The sequence below is a fragment of the Mauremys mutica genome, chromosome 4 (genome assembly GCF_020497125.1).
Source record: "Mauremys mutica isolate MM-2020 ecotype Southern chromosome 4, ASM2049712v1, whole genome shotgun sequence".
In the NCBI taxonomy this organism is placed as follows: Eukaryota; Metazoa; Chordata; order Testudines; family Geoemydidae; genus Mauremys; species Mauremys mutica.
In genome coordinates this window covers 32,309,351-32,327,839 of record NC_059075.1, presented here as the reverse complement: position 1 = coordinate 32,327,839, position 18,489 = coordinate 32,309,351, and the positions used below count along the sequence as shown (strand labels likewise).

General features: G+C 41.6%; 1 protein-coding gene across 3 annotated transcripts in view; it reads left to right on the top strand.

Moving 5' to 3' along the window:
• The window catches only part of TDP1 (tyrosyl-DNA phosphodiesterase 1), a 117,631-nt gene extending 99,408 nt beyond the window's left edge, over positions 1–18,223 (top strand). For all 3 annotated transcript variants that reach the window (XM_045013967.1, XM_045013966.1, XM_045013968.1), the window contains exon 16: positions 17,681–18,223. In XM_045013967.1, coding sequence (XP_044869902.1) covers positions 17,681–17,754 — 74 coding nt within the window. In that variant the 3' untranslated portion in view covers positions 17,755–18,223. The remainder of the gene's footprint in view (positions 1–17,680) is intronic.
• Positions 18,224–18,489: the final 266 nt, after the last annotated feature.

Below are 18,489 nucleotides of genomic sequence, written 5' to 3'. Positions count from 1 at the left end.
ATGTAGAGGGATTCCCTTTCTATAATGAGAACTGGCTATGACTCTCATAACAGACACATCCACCAAAGGTAGGGGGGCCATCTTGATAATTTCAGGAACAGGCTTTTTGGCCATCTCAGGAGGTTTCACTCCATATAAATGTGCTGAATCACTGAACTTTTCATCAGGCCTGCAAGATGCTTATGTCCACCATCAGGAATCAGGTGATTCAAGTCCTCACATACAACACTATTGTTATGTTTTACCTGAACAGGCAGGGAGGTACAAGATTGCCTCCACAGTGGCAAGGAGTGATCTACCTCTGGAATTTCTGTTTAAGGAACAATATTTTGTTAAAAGCTTTTCACCTTCCAGGATTGAGAACACTATCACAAATTCCCATTGTGATGCTGGCAGACCAGGTACCAGCATATGCCAGGGCCCCTAGACCTCAAATGAACATTGACCAATACATAACTGGAAACCAGTCTGGCTCAGCTGTGTGTTTAGCATTATTAAAATAGATCTTAAGTTGTTTAGTGTTCTGACTTTATGAAATGCTTATAGGATGCTGCATGTAGTAATCTCACTAAAAACATCTGTACCCTATGTTATAAGGTAATAGTGCATGTTTGATTATTTACACAATTACAGAAATTTATGATGCAAACAGATCAGCAATTGTAAAATGCTGGCTTCCTACAGAAGATGTTAGGTCCTGCCCACCAAGAAAGACCATTGTAACCAAATGAGCCATTGTGAAACGTCAAAGAACAAAGACTTTAATTACTCACCTCAACACCCATGAAGATGTCATCCATGTGAAATTGTCCCATCATCTTGAATTTGGGGGGAAGGGAATAAATATTTATAAATATATCAGAGGGATAAATATCAGGGAGGGAGAAGAATTATTTAAGCTTAGTACCAATGTGGACACAAGAACAAATGGATATAAATTGGCCATCAGGAAGTTTAGACTTGAAATTAGATGAAGGTTTCTTACCATTAGAGGAGTAAAGTTCTGGAACAGCCTTCCAAGGGGAGTAGTGGGGGCAAAAGACATATCTGGCTTCAAGACTAAGCTTGATAAGTTTATGGAAGGGATGGTATGATGGGATAGCCTAATTTTGGCAATTAATTCGTCTTTGACTACTAGCAGTAAATATGCCCAATGGCTTGTGATGGGATGTTGGATGGGGTGGGATCTGAGTTACTACAGAGAATTCTTTCCTGGGTGCTGGCTGGTGAGTCTTGCCCGCATGCTCAGGGTTTAACTGATCGCCATATTTGGGGTCGGGAAGGAATTTTCCTCCAGGGCAGATTGGCAGAGGCCCTGGAGGTTTTTTGCCTTCCTCTGCAGCGTGGGGCCGGGTCACTTGCTGGAGGATACTCTGCACCTTGAAGTCTTTAAACCATGATTTGAGGAGTTCAGTGGCCCAGACACAGCTTTGATACGGGAGTGGGTGGGTTGCACTGTCCAGGAGGTCAGACTATATGATTATAATGGTCCCTTCTGACCTTAAAGTCTATGAGTGAAAATCCCTGACAAGAAGAAACTGGAACTGTATGCCTGGACTTTGGGAGGGCAAGATTTCTAAGCATAAGCAAAGGATCCCCAGCCGCTTGGCATGCAGGACTTACAGAGCTTACTTATTATAGAAGCCACTATCACCCTTTGGAATCTAAGACTGTAACTAGTTTATGTGTATGTTTACCTACTTTAACGTTGTAAATAACTCTCATTTCTTTTTCTTAAATTAACTAAGATTTATTGACTATTATAGGATTGGCTACAAGGTAGTCTTTGGTATAGGATCTAAGGTGCAATTGACTGGGGGTAAATCACAAAGGCAAGTTTGCCTGGATGGCAAGATAGACTGGAGTACCCAAGGGGACTGTCTGTGACTCCATGTTAAGGCTGTTATAGTGCTTGAGAAGTTCACACTTGTTATTGGGTTGGTGAAATCTCAGTATAGAATTCATAACCTGTTTGGGGTTTGTGCCCTGGTTTTAAGTCTGCCCTGAGATTGGTACCCATGCTTCTGAGCCATTCCAGACAGTTTGACACCCTAGGCAGGGACTTTCTCGACCACCACGAGTGGACAGTTAGGAAAGACATTCTCCTCCAGATCTTTCACCCCAGTGGAGGTACCTGGTAATATATTCATTTGCAGCCAAGATCAATAGCAAATGTAGGAGGTTTTGCTCCAGTGCAAGCCATTGCCTGGCCTCCGTGACAAATGGCTTTCTCTTTCCCTGGTTGAATCATCTGTTGTGTGTATTCCCTCCTGTCCCTCTCATTCAGAGAGTGCTCAGGAACTGAAGAGGGCCAAGGCAACCTTAAGTCTCATGGCATCAGCTTGGGAAGACAGTATTGGTTCACAGACCTACATCAACTCTCCATAACTTTACTCCTAGTTTACCTCCTGTCTCAAAACCAGGACAGGTATCTGCCTCACAACCTCTAATCACTCCACCTCATGGCATGGATGATTCCTGGTTGAGTTCTCACAAGACATTTACGATCCCAAGTTCTCAGGGCCATCTTGGTGAGCATCAGGAAGGATTCTACCAGAACCACCTATTCAGCAAAATGAAAAAGTTTTAAATTTGGCCGGAACCTTACAAGTTATAATCAAATCCTACTGAGGCTAGACACATACTGGACTACCTATTGCATTTGAAATCCTCTGACCCGTCTGTTAGTTCAGCAAGATTCCACGTGGCTTTCATCTCAGCAATACACCATCCAATGGATGGGTTTTTTGTCTTTTCTTATCCCTTGGTCTCCAGATTTCTAAAAAGTCTTCATATTATCCAACCTGGTATCTTCATGGATCTAAATTTGGTACTATCCCATTTAATAGGTTCCCCCTTGAAACCTCTATTTCAGTTCATTTCACATTCAGTTTTCTGACTCCAATAAGCTTTGCTATAATCTGACTAAAGTTTCTCCTCCATCAAGGATAACAGCCCACTCCACCAGGCCTCAGTCCACTTCATCAGCTTTCCTGAGCAACATTTCTATAGCATATATCTGCAAAGCAGCAATGTGGTTGTCTGTACAAACCATCTCCAGACACTACGCCATTACTCATGCTTCCTGAGGTGACACCAACTTTGGTAAATCAGTGCTGCAGTCTCTATTTAAGTAACCCCAAAGTCCTGCCATTTGTAAGGGAACTAGCTACCTGCAGTGGGACATATATTCACACTATAACTCAAAGGAGAAAAATCCTCCCAGTGTCCCTGCTACTTTGGGCATTTATAGACAGTGATGCAAAGGAATGAAGATGGAGACAGTGACCATGTCCCTCGTATTCCCTCATCTTAGTACATGAGGAGAGCAGGGGTGCATGAGCTGCTTAGTGGCACTGCTGGCAAAAGTCTTGGCGTCAAGTGCATTGGGCGCACATACACCTACAGTGGAATGTATACATGCACAACACGTGTCGAAGAACAAAAATTACTGTAAAGTTAAGTAACAGTTTTATTTGAAATCTGGAAGTTTATTTTACTGTTGCCTTTATTTACTCCAATAATGTTGTTCTTGCTGTATGAAGTGGCTGTCATTAGTTCTTAGCATCTAATTTACAGATGAGTATGTGACTAAAGCTTATTTGCGAACTCTTTGGAGATAAGTAGCTATTTTTAACAGTACTGAAGTCCTTTTGTGGGCAACAGTTGATGTTGACAAGTTTATCACTAGATTCCATACACTTGTGCCAAAAACACTTATTACGGAGTTTACAAAAGGAATTCATATTGTAGACATTGCTACTGCTTTAATAACATGAACAGTTCACCTGTCATCTTTGCAGGTATTAGTCACTCACATAACTACATGTGTTTGTTTTTTAACCAATAGGCCATTTAAACAACAAAAGGGACATATTATAGCATATACAGCATATGAAGTTCTGCATGATGGTACCACTTTGAGAGTCATCCACTCAAAACTCAGATAAGTAATGTAGGCAAAGATCCCCCTGGACATTTTAAAAAAAAAAGAAGAAGAAAAAAAAGATATAGCCTAACTCAATCTGGGAGATGTACACATAAACAATAGGCTGTTATATTTTTTTCATCCATCTCCTAGTGACATTGATGCTTGATTCTCTTAGGATACTTTCAAATGGACGCCAGATGTTTTATTTTTAAAATGCAACTTCAGTTGCAAACTCTTTGTCATATCTCACCTTCACCCTCTCAGAATTCTGTAGACAAAGTGTAGTATCATTGAATACAAGCATTATGAAATCAGCTCTGAACACACAGGTTTAAACAAATTGGGGAAAAACCTAAGTCTTGCTTCTGCAAAAAAAAAAAAAGGATTATTTATTCTTCATATAACAAGGTTTCTGTTTCTCCCCAATGAGGAAAGATGCTCTTTCACCATTACTAGTTAGCTTCACTTAAGGAGAGAGAATTATCTTGTAGTTAAGGTATAGGACTGGATTTAGGAGATCTAGGCCTTGATTCCCCTATCACACACATTTTACCCCAGTGTAATGTCTGTCATTCCAGTGGACTTATTCCTAATTTACACTAATACAAATAAGAAGATAATCAGGTGCCTGGGTGGAATTCTTGGCTCTGCCACAAGATGCTTCTTTTATCGTGGGCCAGTCACTTGATTTCTCTGTGACTCATCATAAAATGTGTGATAATTCTCACCTACAGTATCTCAGAGGGGCAGTGTGTGCCCTAATACATGTTTGTAAATGTCTTTCAGCTACTTGGGTGCAGGGCTGGCTCTAGGTTTTTTGCTGCACCAAACAAAAAAAAATGTTGGCTGCTCCCCACCCCCCCACACACATTTTTTTTTTTTGCTTTTACATGTTTGCACTTTGCAGTTTTGTTTTGACTGTTTAAAATTTAAAAAAAAATGAAAACAGAGAATTTGTAGTTAGTGAAATAAAACAATTTCCTACTAGTGTAATTTTAACATTTAATTTTAACAAAATCACAATTACAAACAATTTGGGTTCAACTATACACTAATGAAAAATGTTAGTGTCTTCCAGTTTCTCATAAATTAAAAGAATTTATATGAACTGAATTTTTCTGGTTTTTAAAATGCAAATACTTGCATAGTCTTTTAATAAGTCAGTGAAATCTAAATTTTTTGCAGTAGTACTTTCAATTGAAATTAGTGTGAGTCCTGACAAACAATTTTCAGACATGGTGGACCTCAAATAATTTTTTAGTAATTTCAGTTTTGAGAAACTGCGCTCACCAGAAGCCACTGATACTGGTAATGTTAAAAGAATGCATAATGCTATAGCAGTGTTCGGAGTGAAAAAATCATTTCTTGCTATAAATTCTAATACTTTTAGAGAAGTTGTTTTAGGACTTATTAGCTCAGATACAGCTGTTAATTCATCATACAATTCTACTGCATCAATGTCAGCAGCATTATCAGTACTGAGTGCTAAATGTAGGTCTTGGCAGTGCTTCGTGAGGTCTTCTTTGGAAAACTGATTTTTAATATTTCCAATATCATATAAAAATTCAAAAGTATCACAAAGACCATGCAACTGACAACATATTTCTTCAAGGGAAGTTATAGCTACATCCAAAATACAATAGAAACATTCAACTCTAAACCTTTCGTTTGGATTGAGAATAGGATCATCATGAGCCTTGTAACAAAACTGTCTTGTTTTTTTCTGAGGGCAAATGAATTGTTGAGGTGTGAACGTCGGTTCAAAATCAAGATCCTCTGCTATTGTTGTTGCTTCTTTGACAGTTTCTTCAAATCCTTCATCTTAACAGTATTTTTTTAAATATTCCAGCGTTTCATTCAAAATTGTCTTTGCCTTGGATATGTCTATGGTTATGTTCTGCATAACTTTGCTGGTCAAATTAATTTAATTTAGAATATTATGCCAAATAACCGTGCAACATGAAAATTGAAACTGCATCATTTTCTGAGCCAATGTTTCAGCTTCATGTCAAAATGAAGGATCATACGACAAGTCCTGGCTGATTTCGAATAGTGCATCGTAAATCTCTCCTGATGAATATCGGAATGATCTAATAGCGTCTATCCTGCTTTCATAATCTAGTTTGACTTAGAGGTTTAAGTGTGAGTTTTTGTTCAAGATGCTTCTTCAAGATTGCCCAACAGTGTGTGGAAGCACTAAAAAAGTTGTAAATTGGTTGCACTGTGGTAAAATATGAAACGGCATCTTTAGATGATTTGGTGCCATCGCTAACAACGAGATTGAGCAAATGCGCATGGCAAGGAATGAAAAAAACTCAATTGTTTAAATTCAGTATTCTTTGCTGTACATCCGCATGTCATCCTCGCATGTTTGAGCCATTATCGTACCCTTGGCCGCACGTATTTTCTAAAGGTATTCCATAGTGTTCCAGTCTCTGTAGAATTACATCTGTGAGGGCTTTCCCAGTAGTTTCATTCACTGGTATAAATTCTAGAAAGTGTTCACAAATTTTCATCATTTTTCAGAAATCGGAAAACTATTGACATATGCTCGGTTTTGCTCAGATCTTGAGTACAATCAACTATAATTGAGTAATATTTGGCATATTTCGAATTCGATAAAATTTCATTATGCACTCCATTAGAAATTAATTCTATAATCTTATTTTGTGTATTTTTACCCAAATAATGGGTGTAAATCTCTCCATCTTTCACACTTCGTACATGCTCAGCCATAACATTATCAAATTTTGCCAATAACTCAACTAATTTTAAGAAATTTCCATTGTTGTTCTCATATAAAATATCCGTGGATCCACGAAATGCAAGGCACTGTTTGGCTAGGAAATTAATGATTGCCAGTAAACGTTCCAACACAGCTTGCCAACGCAGAATTTCTGAATTTAGTTGATGTTGCTGTATCGCATCAATTGTTGTACTGGAATGTAATCTGTTTGACAGCTCAATCCAATTTGTCAATGAGCGTAAATGATTTTTTGATGTTTCATGTTCTTTCAAATGCTGATGCAACTTTTGCCAGTCATTAAAACCTGGAGTTGCCAGAAGAATGTCCGAGTTACAGAACAGTTTGCAGCAAAAACAAAAAACTACATCTTTGGTCTGTGTATACACTAACCACGATATATTAACTTGTTCTCCATTTTTCATTTTTTCTTCATACTGGATGGCATAAATTGACTATTCGACTCATTAAATGGATATTCAAATGTAGGATCTAGTTTTGAAGGACCTTTTTTCACAATAATCATTCGCATTGCATGAGTAATTATTGTTGGCCATGTACTTGGATCCGATCCTATGTCAGTCTCTCCATCTTCCAATAATTATTCTTCAGTTTTAGATTTGGATAATAGTTCTTCATTTCTGGACTCTTTAGCTGAAGTAGTAAATCTTTGGATGGATTGTGATTGTTCGTCTTTATCAATTAGCAAAGATAATCTTCGGTCAGATTGTTGTTCATGTTTATCAGTTGATAAAGGTAATCTTTGGTTCGATTGGTCTTCATCAGTTGATGAATAATCACCTTCAATGCATTGCTTAGAGCTTTCTCCTTGATTGTCAATTTTGTAAAACACTTTTTTGAAGTACGAGAGAGTTTTTCTAATTCTTTTTGCCATTTCTCTCTTTGTTGCCGGTAGGCAGCACCGGAAAGTCATTTTAGTTTTTGTCCCGGCATTTTAGCCCTATAACCACTGGCACCGACGCAAAACGGAAATTAGCGTGAATGGCACCAATAGGGCAGCACAGTACACACACGTAATCGTGATTTGAGTGACCGTGTCACAACGTGACAATATTTTTCACATCACGTTCCTATTGCACTACTGTACTTTCCGTAGGTAAGGCGCTAATCATTGTGGCAAGAGAGCTTCCCACGAGCTCGGATACACACTGGACCCAGCCCTGCTGGCGTTTTCCCAGCGCTGAGGCTGCCCAGCTGGGCCCAAGGGGCACGCAGTGGAGCGAGCTCTGGGGATGGAGGAGCCAAGGAAGAGGTGCTGGGCTTGCTGGACAGACGCTGCCCCTCTCTGTCAGGTTGGTCGCCCCTTGCAAGGAGGGGAGGCAGAAGGAGACTCTAGGCACCGGCGTGCTGTGCGTGGCTGGGGAGGGAGGTGGCAGCCTCTGGGGCTCCAGCAAGCAGAAGCTCCCCAGGGATCCTGGGGACCCTCCTGCCCAGCCTGACTTGCTGCGGATCTGGCCGAGGGTGGTTTCATCTCCTGTCGCCGCTGCTCCCGCGGTCAGGGGTTGGGGCTGCTGCTGGATCCCATCCCCACTCATCCTCGGTCTTCGCCTTGGCCCCAGCACGAGTTCATTTTAGCCCGGGCTGCCGCTCCGCTCCCCTCCCCTGGCAGGAGGCAGAGGTGGGGACAAGCCGAGGAGGAGCGGCCCGCCCGGGCCCCATGTTCTGCCCGTCCTCTGCAGCCGGGGCAGGGCTGCGCTACCGGCTCCCGCAGTGGCCACCCCCATCCCCAGGCAGGAGCCGATAGTGCAGCCCTGCCCCAGCTGCAGAGGACGGGCAGAACATGGGGCCTGGGCAGGCCGGTCCTCCTCAGCTTGTCCCCACCGCGCACACACACACACACCACGGGCAGCGGCCTGCCTGGGCCACGTTCCACCCATCCTCTGCAGCCAGGGCAGGGCCGCGCTACCAGCTCCCGCCTGAGGGGGATGGTGGCCGCTGCCTGCAGGAGAGTAGCAAGGACACGCTCCCCACTTAGCCGGCTCTCTGCCTTTCCGTACCCTGGTGGCAGAACAACGCGCTGGTTACCGCCCCCCGGGGCGGTCAGGATCCAGCCCAGGACGCTGTCTCAGGTTTGAGCTGGGGCCCCAGCATTATGCCACCCCATATATTTTCCACCCCAAGCAACTGCTTGTTTAGCTGGCGTCTAGAGCCGCCTCTACTTGGGTGGAAGGCCTGATGCAAGTGCAAAGTATTATTTTATTATATAATTTCTGAATGTAGCCAGATTTTACTGCTGCATATTAGCACAACTTGTGGAGAAATAGTTGCATGACAAGTCTTTAAAGGCAAGCTAAGAAAGTTCACCCAGATGTTTAAATGTAGTTTTATATTTTACTATTTTACCAATATAGAATTAGGTTCTACATTGACACAGGTTTGTTAATGATACTTCTTGTTAATGAGCCATTACTGATCTCTTCATTCAAACTCTAACATGAACCAGTTTGTGAGAGGAAACTGTATATCAGTGTCTGACTACACTTTGGATCCTCTGGAGACTAAGCTGCAAAACACACTCTTCTAACTGAGATCATAATGACAGAAGGCTCTGTCTTTCAGAATACAGGGAAACCTGTCACAAGCAAGGCTGGCTCTAGCTTTTTTGCTGCCCCAAGCATGGCAGGCAGGAGGTCCCCAGTCCCAGGGATTTGGCGTACCTGTCACCAAATTGCCGCCGAATCCGCGGGACTGGCAGACCTCCTACAGGCAAGTCACCAAAGGCTGCCTGACTGCCACCCTCACAGGGACCGTCAGGGCGCCCCCCGCGGCTTGCCGCCCCAGGGACACGCTTGGAGCACTGGTGCCTGGAGCCGCCGCTGGTCACAAGCAACATGCTACCAGGGTCTAGTTTATATAAAACAGTCTGTATACAAAACTATGCATCTGTGTAGATACATAGAGAGATACATGACAGTCAATTGCTTGTGGGAGTAGCCACTTTATACCCTCTCCCGCCCCCATTTTCCTCCTCCATTTTTCATTTTCTCTTTTCTCCTTCCATATCCCTTGCATTTTTTAATGTCCCTGCTTTCCTCCTTCCTAAAATTGTACCTATGCTAGTGCAGAAAGCATTCCCCCAGTAGCACCCGCAGAAGCAATGTGAAATACATGGCCCTGGTCAGTTTTGTCCTTTGCTAGTGCAGAGCCATTGGGGAGGACTGGTATAGGAGCAGAAAAGGTATTATTTTTCATTGTTTGTGGGAGGACTCCCATGAAATGGAGAGGAAACCGTGTCTCCTTCTCCCAGCAACAGCTGAAGAGAACATCTGTGCTGTTCCTGGACATGTACATCCCCCAAGACCCCGCACTAGGAGACGGTGAAACTGACTGGGAAAGTATTTTGTATAAGAACAGCTCTAGAAGTGCAGGTATTTGCCAACAGCAGAATTTTGTACCATATTAATATACCTACCTAGCTAGAAAGGGATGAACATTTAGTTCAGATAAAAACAAAGAAACAAAATACAGGGATAATTTAAAACAGTTTAAGATTGGGGTATTTCCTGTCACACTCACCAAACCAAAAACTTTAAAAACAAAAAAACCCACCACAACCAACCCCCCCCCATGTACTTTTGTAAAACTAAATACCATTTTATAGAATTTCTGTTATAAGTCACAGCTGTGATGCTGAATCTTAATTGGGATTAATGACCAGCTGGGTGATAATGGCCAGTGACTCCGCTGAGTGCGTCATTTATGCTTAAGTATAAGGTAAATGGAACATTGTAAAGTACGTTGCACAATCCAATTGACTAATGCGCTATGTATTAATGATACATTTTTGATGAAAGGCTTGAGTAGTTGCTCGTATAATGAGAATGAGCAAGTCTGATGCTTTGGAGAAAAGAGATTTTTTTTAATGCTTCCAATAATTAGAGTAATTTTCAGAATAAATGGAAAAATATTTGATTCATGGCACAGTCACAGAGGCTGATATGCTTAATTCCTTTGAATTAACAAATTATTTAGGGAAAACATTTTAAGATAATTATTTAATCAACAGGGAACAGAGAGCCTCTCATAAGTTATCTATTTCAACTGTCAATTATATGGTTATTTAAACGGTATTTTAAACTTGTACAGCACTATTCTTCCAGAAGGATCACAAAATGCTTTGACTATACATACAACTGTCTCTGAGTGGAGGATAACAGCCAGGTAGCCTGCACTCTACACAATAATAGTCTGAGGGTAAATTTTGGCCAAGGATTTTAGGTCAAACCTGAAAAGCACCACAGCATCTTTATTATCCCAAAGAACAGGAAGGATCTTGGTTTTTAAGGTCTTCCCTCCTTCCCCCAAGCCCCAATAAATTAAAAAACAGACACCTGCAAACTGCTTAAAATTAATTATACCAAACATGGCAGGATCACAGCTCAGTAGAACCAGTAGGCACTGGAACCTTTGGATTCAGTGACTCTGGGTGTTCCAAACCTAATGCTTAGAAGTATAAGCCATCCCCTTCACTTTTTCTTTTTCACAAAGAAATGCAATGTGTGAGAGTTAAGGTATGCATTTGGGTCTGAGAGAAGTTGAATTGAATTAATTAGCAAAGCAGATAGAAAACTATTTTAACGTTCTGTGGAATTTGGATGTTCACTCTGAAAACTTGCTTGTTTATAAATCAGCAAGAAATAAGATCAACTATTATTCAGTTGTGCTCCCGATTTAATCACTCATAGTTTTACAAGGGTCTGGTGCAATGGAAAGAGGACCACAGAGATGCAGTAATTATATTTTGTACTTCATTCTTTCTGAAGCAAGCTCTATTGTTTTGTGTCTTTTCTCTTCTTGGCTGTACATTCTGTACCACCATCTGTCGTGCTTCATGAGAACATGAGGTTTCCAAAAGGTTTCTGCAGGTTTTTTACATATAATACAATGTATCATGTTAGTAAAATAATAAGTAGCAATTTGCAGCAAACTTAACACGTATTATTGTCAGCTCATGTTATCACTTTATAATACAGCATTTCCCAAAGACATATCCTTTGTTCTCCAGAGTCTCAGCTTTCAGGGATAGCCTGTTACAGTTGTGGAGAGAACCTTCCAAACATGACCCAGTTGTAACTGATGCAGTATCATCTGTCTGAAATTGCAGAGAGCCTTGAACAATAAAGTTGAGGTGGGCACAGCCTCATTCATCTTTATGGCTGCTAACTTAGTTGCCATTGATATTTTCAGTGTTAGTGTTGCTCACTGATTCATTTCTAATCAAAGCATGAAAGAAAGGAGAGGAAGCATCGAGAGTATGAAGAGCTATACCAGTAATTCCCAAAGTATAGGAGACACTCCCAGCAAAATAGTTGCAGGGAGCTTGTTTCAGGCCTAGGTCTACTCTGCAGTCGCTTTTGTGATGACTGTGAAGGCCCCTGTGTTTCACTACAATGTGCCTCAACGTTTCTTTTGCATAGTAAGGCTGATGGGAGGCAGCATATGGAAGGCAATAAGGTGGTGTGGAACAGCTATTTTATTCTTAACACTGAAGTAGTGCTGGGTCAGAGTTGTAACTAGGCGTTTTAGCACGCTGGGCACGCAAGCATATTTGCTCCCCTCACCGTTTGTTTAAGATGATATGAGTTAGGATATTATAGTGTAATGATAATGCATTTATTTTTGTGTACATTACATAGACAATACAAGCTATTGTATGATTCTTTTAAGTGCCACATTAATTTTCACACAATCCTTTAACATCCCTATAGTATCCTCCTATATACACCTTTAAGTAAACTCATTGATAGGTACTAAAAAAAATTGACTGAAAATAATGGTAAGGTAAATATGGATACTGCACTGACTTAATGGCATGAAACATATTCAGAAAGACATAAAATTGCATTTCTGTTTATTTAAAAAAAAGTGACACTGGTCGTTTTACATCATCCCACAGTGAGACTGTGGCTAGAATAAACAGCCACCTCTCTCAATGACACAGCGGAGAATAAGTGGGACTCAAGAGTAAGCAAAGAATGAATTTGCTGTGGAGGTGGATTATCTAGAAATTGAATTACCAACATAGCATCTGACTCTGTATAAGCAGAAGCCACTCTTTCTCTGGCTTTTATAGGAGGGAAACAGACATTTTGGGTGGGGCGGAGGGAGGTTGTAAGATTTCTGGTTTTTACCTTTTGCATTGTGATTTTATTTTTCTAAGAAGAGTATTGATTATTGTTTGCTTCCTGCTACAATATTATGGTTGGCTTATATCTGATCATTTCTCAGGCTGATTCCTGCCAAGCAAATTGCGGTTATGCCCCTTTTAATTATAGCAGCATGGCTTGTTTGTATATGGCCAGTGTGGGAAGTATCATTCAGTTGGGAAAGCTATGTTGTGACAGCTGATAAGAGGCATGATGCATCTTGGCAGGAAGTTAGACTAAATGATCCTTGCAGTCCCTTCTGACCCTATGGTTCTATGTTTGACTTCTGGCCAGACAAGGCCCCTGATACCTGTGTGTGGAGACAGAAGAAAGTATATGGCTGTGATGACTGTGAAATCATATTATGCTGTGCTTCAGTGTGAGATGGTGCCATTACCATAGTTAAAATGGCTAGATGAACATATCGAGGTGATGGCCGCGGTCTCATAGAGAAGGGTGTCAGGAACAGACTGGCTGGGTCACAGCCCAGAATGCTACAAGCACAGGTCACAGTGGACATGCTTCTTTGCCGGTGCATATCTCACCAGCAGCCCCAAACCAGATCTGCACCTATTGTAGATTTCCCTATTGGTCTCTTCACCTGTACAGTGAATGGCCTGTATTTTTATCTGTCTGGGCACAACTGAAAATTGTCCTTAGCCCAAAATTAGAGGCCTTTTAAAAGAAAAGCCAAGATGTGGTTAGCATTCTGGGCCAGTCTGCCCTGACGGTGTCAATTCCCTGATGTATGACTGCACCTTGCTGGCCGTTAATGCACCCCTGACCCCGGCTCCTATCCCCACCCCCCAGTTTTGCTCCTTGGGCCCTCTCCTGCCCCTCCCTCCAGCTGTTTGACACCCCCTCACACGCAGTCAGTTTCTGCCCCCTGCTCGGATCCTGCCCATCCCTCCCTGATTTGCCCCCCTTTAACTTTTTTAATCCCCAGCAAGGGCAGCAACTTCAGCAGATGTTACTGAGCAATGAGCATGCTCATAGGAGCCAATTAGCACTCAGTGCCCTTCCCGCCTGCCGCCCTGCCAGAGTCCTAGTGCCGTAGAGCCTGCTCCTGGGGGGTCGCTAGGCCCGCAACCCTGCTGGGAGCGGGGGGGTCTGAGCATCCTGGGCTCCGCCTGTGCCCGATCCTGCAGTGGGGGGATGACACTGCTGGGCCCGATCCTGCGCGCTGCCCCATTTTTTTTCACCCCTGGCAGTTCTGCACCCTGGGCGTCTGCCCCGCTCACTCCACACTAGTTATGGCCCTATGCAGGGTTTTCAGCCATAGACTTGATATAGTGGATAAGTGTGTTTAAAAATGGTTGGAGGGGTTAATTGACTCCATTTTTTTTTGACTGATCCCTTGTACAATCTCTGGATTATCCTTCAACTAACCAATGAGTTCTAGGGAAAGATTTTCAGAGTGCATTGAAAGTTAGGTGCACAACTAACATTGACTTTCATGTTGAATGCCTCGCTGCTATTTATGCTTTTGAAAATCACCCTTTCTGCCACCACCACCAGTGCTGCACTGTCTTGTGCCAGATGTAACGCTCATCAATAGGGCTTCCTAAATTTAAAATGTACAGAAACTTTCTAGTTCAAGAAAAGATTGATTTACATATGGCCTAATCCAATGCCCCTTTAAGTCAATAGAAAGAGTCCTATTGACTTCAGTGGGTATTGGATCTGGCCCATGTTGAAAAAAGATAAAAGTTTGAGCCACAAAGTTTGGATCCAAATGCAAACTTCTGCAAAGTTTTGGGGTGCTCAGATCTAAGGAGTCATTCCTGTCACCAGTATTGACATGTCACCCTCTGAAGTGAAAGTAAGGCAAACAAGATACATTGATATTATTAGACACACATATGAACTTTGCTGCATTTTATATTTCTGTTCTTTTTTCAATCAAATCCCCATTCCCTTCCATTTTCCAGTATGTGCACACTTACTATTTTGCCTTTTACAGAGCCCAAAATAAATACAGAACTACAATTCTCCTCCAATGATTAACTTTTATTCTAGAAGTTTAGGGTTACAGAAGTACTTCATCCAGTTATTTTCCTGCTTTTTAAAATTGGCTTGGCACGTGGTAATCTGGGGTTTCTGAACCCAGAACTTTTGATAATTTTTAATCTTTGAGAGGCGCTGCCAGGAAATAAATCAGTGAGGACACGACCGTCCGCTGATGGATGGCTGATACAAGCAGTATAACACAAGAGTGCTCTTATTAAAGCTGTGCTGCTACAGGTTAGTAAAACACTCCAACCCCCCACATTTACCAAGGTCTGGAGTGGTTTTTGAGCGGTACAGTGGCAGCCTTCCGATGACCAATCTTCTGTCTGCCAGAGGGGACCCTCAGATGCGTCCATGGAGAGAATCCTGAAGAGTTCAACTACCACAAACTTTCTTCCCTTATTTATTTGTTAGTATTACAATGACATGTCAAAGAAAACTTGTTAAGGAAGCAATTTCAAAAGTTAAGCAAGAGGTTTCATTTTGATTATCAATTAGCCAGATGTGTTTTTGCAGAGTCCTCATGCCTTGAGGCCCTGATAAATACATCCTGGAGGGCAAACATAGACAAGCTTCCTTTTTTTGTCCCCTAAAACCTATACCTCCACAATTTCGACAAAGATCTTATCAGGAAGGGCGGGGGGTGGGGGGAGGTGTCAGGCTGTCCTCTCTTGTGGTCGCCCAAACCCCCTCCCCTCCTGACTTTTCATCATGCTAAGACTGCTGCTCAGGCCCACTAAAGTCCTCCTAGTTTGGTTGCTTTTGGCAATAATAGTGATCCAGGCACTTTACTGGTCCTCCAGGATCTGCCAGTACAGTGTCTCAGTTGTTATAAAACATACAAATGACTACCTCCCCTGCTGTTGTCCTACTCTTATTTCTTGCTGTTTAACATTGTTTTTTAAGGGAATCGTAGCTGAATCCCACAAAATTAAACATTACATAGTCATTACTAGAAAATCTACTGATACATCTCAGTGTTATTAGAGTCTTCTCACTTGATTGTCTATTTAGATCTTCCACATCCAACAGTGTCACACATTACTGCACTACTTTAGATACAGAGTTGCACAGAAAAACTACTCATTTAAAACCCCAGATATGTAAGTAGATCAGGAAATGTCTAGGAAGACGCGATTAGGTTTATCCCTTTTATTTTGTTATGGCTTTTGGATTCCTCTGTGCTAACCCCAGGTGCTTTTGTTTTGCTTGCAAACTTTAAGCTGGACCTCAAGAAAGCTATTCTTGGTGCTTAATCCTTGTAGTGGTTCTCTTAAAATCTATCAGTAGTCTGAGTTCCCAGATGTATTTTCTTTTTTTAATTAATACAATTTACCTTTTTTAAGAACAGAATTGGATTTTTGTGTCTTAAGAGGTTTATGTACATGTTGTTTAATTAGCTGGTGGCAACAGCTGATTTCCTCTTTTTTATTTATTTTTTTTCTCAGCTTTTCCCTGGAGGGTGGGGTGAAAGGGCTTGAGGGTACCCCCCAGGAAGAAATTCCCAAGTGCGCCCTCCTGAGCTCTCAAAGGGATTCTGCACTTGGATGGTGGCAGCATCTACCAATTCAAGGTCAGAGAAAAGCTGTAACCTTGGGAGTTTAATACAAGCCTGGAGTGGCCAGTATTAATTTTTAGAATCTTTGTGGGCCCCCACCTTCTGCACCCGAAGTGCCAGAGTAGGGAATTAGCCTTGACAACAGGTCTGATAGAAAATCTGTGGGGAGCATGCCATGGATTGTGGCAGCTTCCTGACTCGACCCTTTTTTATCCATGTTCCATCTTAAACTCGTATGGAACCCCAGTCTTTTTGAAAATCTATTGAGGAATTTTGGAGAATTGGAGAGAAAGAGAGAAGCATGTTGAAGAGCCAGTACTCCCACGACTCTCCTTTCTATCACTTTACTTTCCTTCCTCCTGCGAGGGTAGGTTCTGATAGGTTTGTCTCCTCTATTTTTGGAAGCATAGGGAGTGACTGTAAGACTCTGTGTGACTTGCTGATGGACATACAAAGTTTTAATATTAGCAGAGGTGAGACATGAACTCAGGCATTCATGACAGGTTTCAGAGTAGCAGCCGTGTTAGTCTGTATCCGCAAAAAGAACAGGAGTACTTGTGGCACCTTAGAGACTAACAAATTTATTTCAGCATGAGTTTTCATGGGCTATAGCCCACTTCATCAGATGCATGCAGTAGGAACGAACACACACACACACACACACACACACTCACTCTCTCTCTCTCTCTGAAACAATGGGTGTTACCATACACACTCTAATGAGAGTGATCAGTTAAGGTGAGCTATTACCAGCAGGAGAGAAAAAAAACTCCTGTTCTTTTTTCAGGCATTCATGTCATGCAAGTCCACTCTCAGATCTCTTGACAACATCTTCTCTTCCCAATATAATCATGGCTGCCCCAGTGAAAAATATTGATATCTCCATGTTGTAATCTTCCTTTTATGCTGCTGTAGGATTAAAATATCTGTGCAATACCTGATTTTCACTGGATGGACCAAAGCAAACTTTGCGATATCGAAATATTTATAAGATCTGTATTAAATGTACTCTCCATCATAGTTAATGGACAATGGTCAGGTTGCAATATCCACATTTAAAAGAACAACCCATGGGGAAAAACAACGGCCTTTTAAAATGTATCTTTGTATCTCACTGCTAGCAATAGCTCAGTAAATTTTATCAGTAAGTTGAACTTCCAATTGGGATGAACCACAATAAAGTCAATGGGAGTTTTGCCATTGACTTCACTGGGGCCAGCATATTTTTATTTTTTACTTATGTATTTATTTTTGCTTGTTTTGTTTTGCAGATCGCCCATGGATTTGGAATATTCCTTATACCAAAGCACCTGATACACATGGAAACATGTGGGTTCCATCATAAAAGCATCGAACCCACTGTGAGATTTCAGCATCTGACGCTGAGCCTCCTACCATAGCTGTGAGACTAATTATTTCTGATTTTCAGATGTGGAGTTGTGCACTGGATAACTAGCTTCTTCTTATGTCACATGTCAATAATACTGAGGAATTGTTTTGGGGAGGAGAGGAAGGGAGAATCCTTGGAGAATATGTAGCCATATTGATCTTTATAGATGTCCTAAAAATATAACACTGTAATTTTAAACTACCATTTTATATACTCTTATTGTAGTGGCCATTGCATTTTGGAAGGTGTTAAAATGACAGTGTAAGCTTATGTTCAGAGGTTCCCACTGTTTTTAGCCAGAATATATTCAAATCTGTTAGTATTCTTTTGGACTGTTTTCGGGCCTCTCTTGACCATAGTAAGAGATTTGTATGTACATTTTGAAGTTAGAAAGTGAATAAAAGGCAATTTTGTTAATTTTTCATCAACATGAAACCAACGTCTTTGGTAATTACTGTCCTCTCCTGTGAGAGCTTAACAGAGTTGAATTCATTTCCTCCCCATTTTTTCCTTCTCCAAAGCCCAAATTCTGTCCAAAACACTCAGTGCAAGTAGCTGGACTTGAGTGCCAGGGAGCTACATGAGGCAATGAGGTCACATGCATCAGAGCAGCTCTGCAATTGCTACTCCAGTCGAAAAGCCCAACAGTACAGTGCAATTCTTCCTGTACAACCCCCGCCATATCCCAAC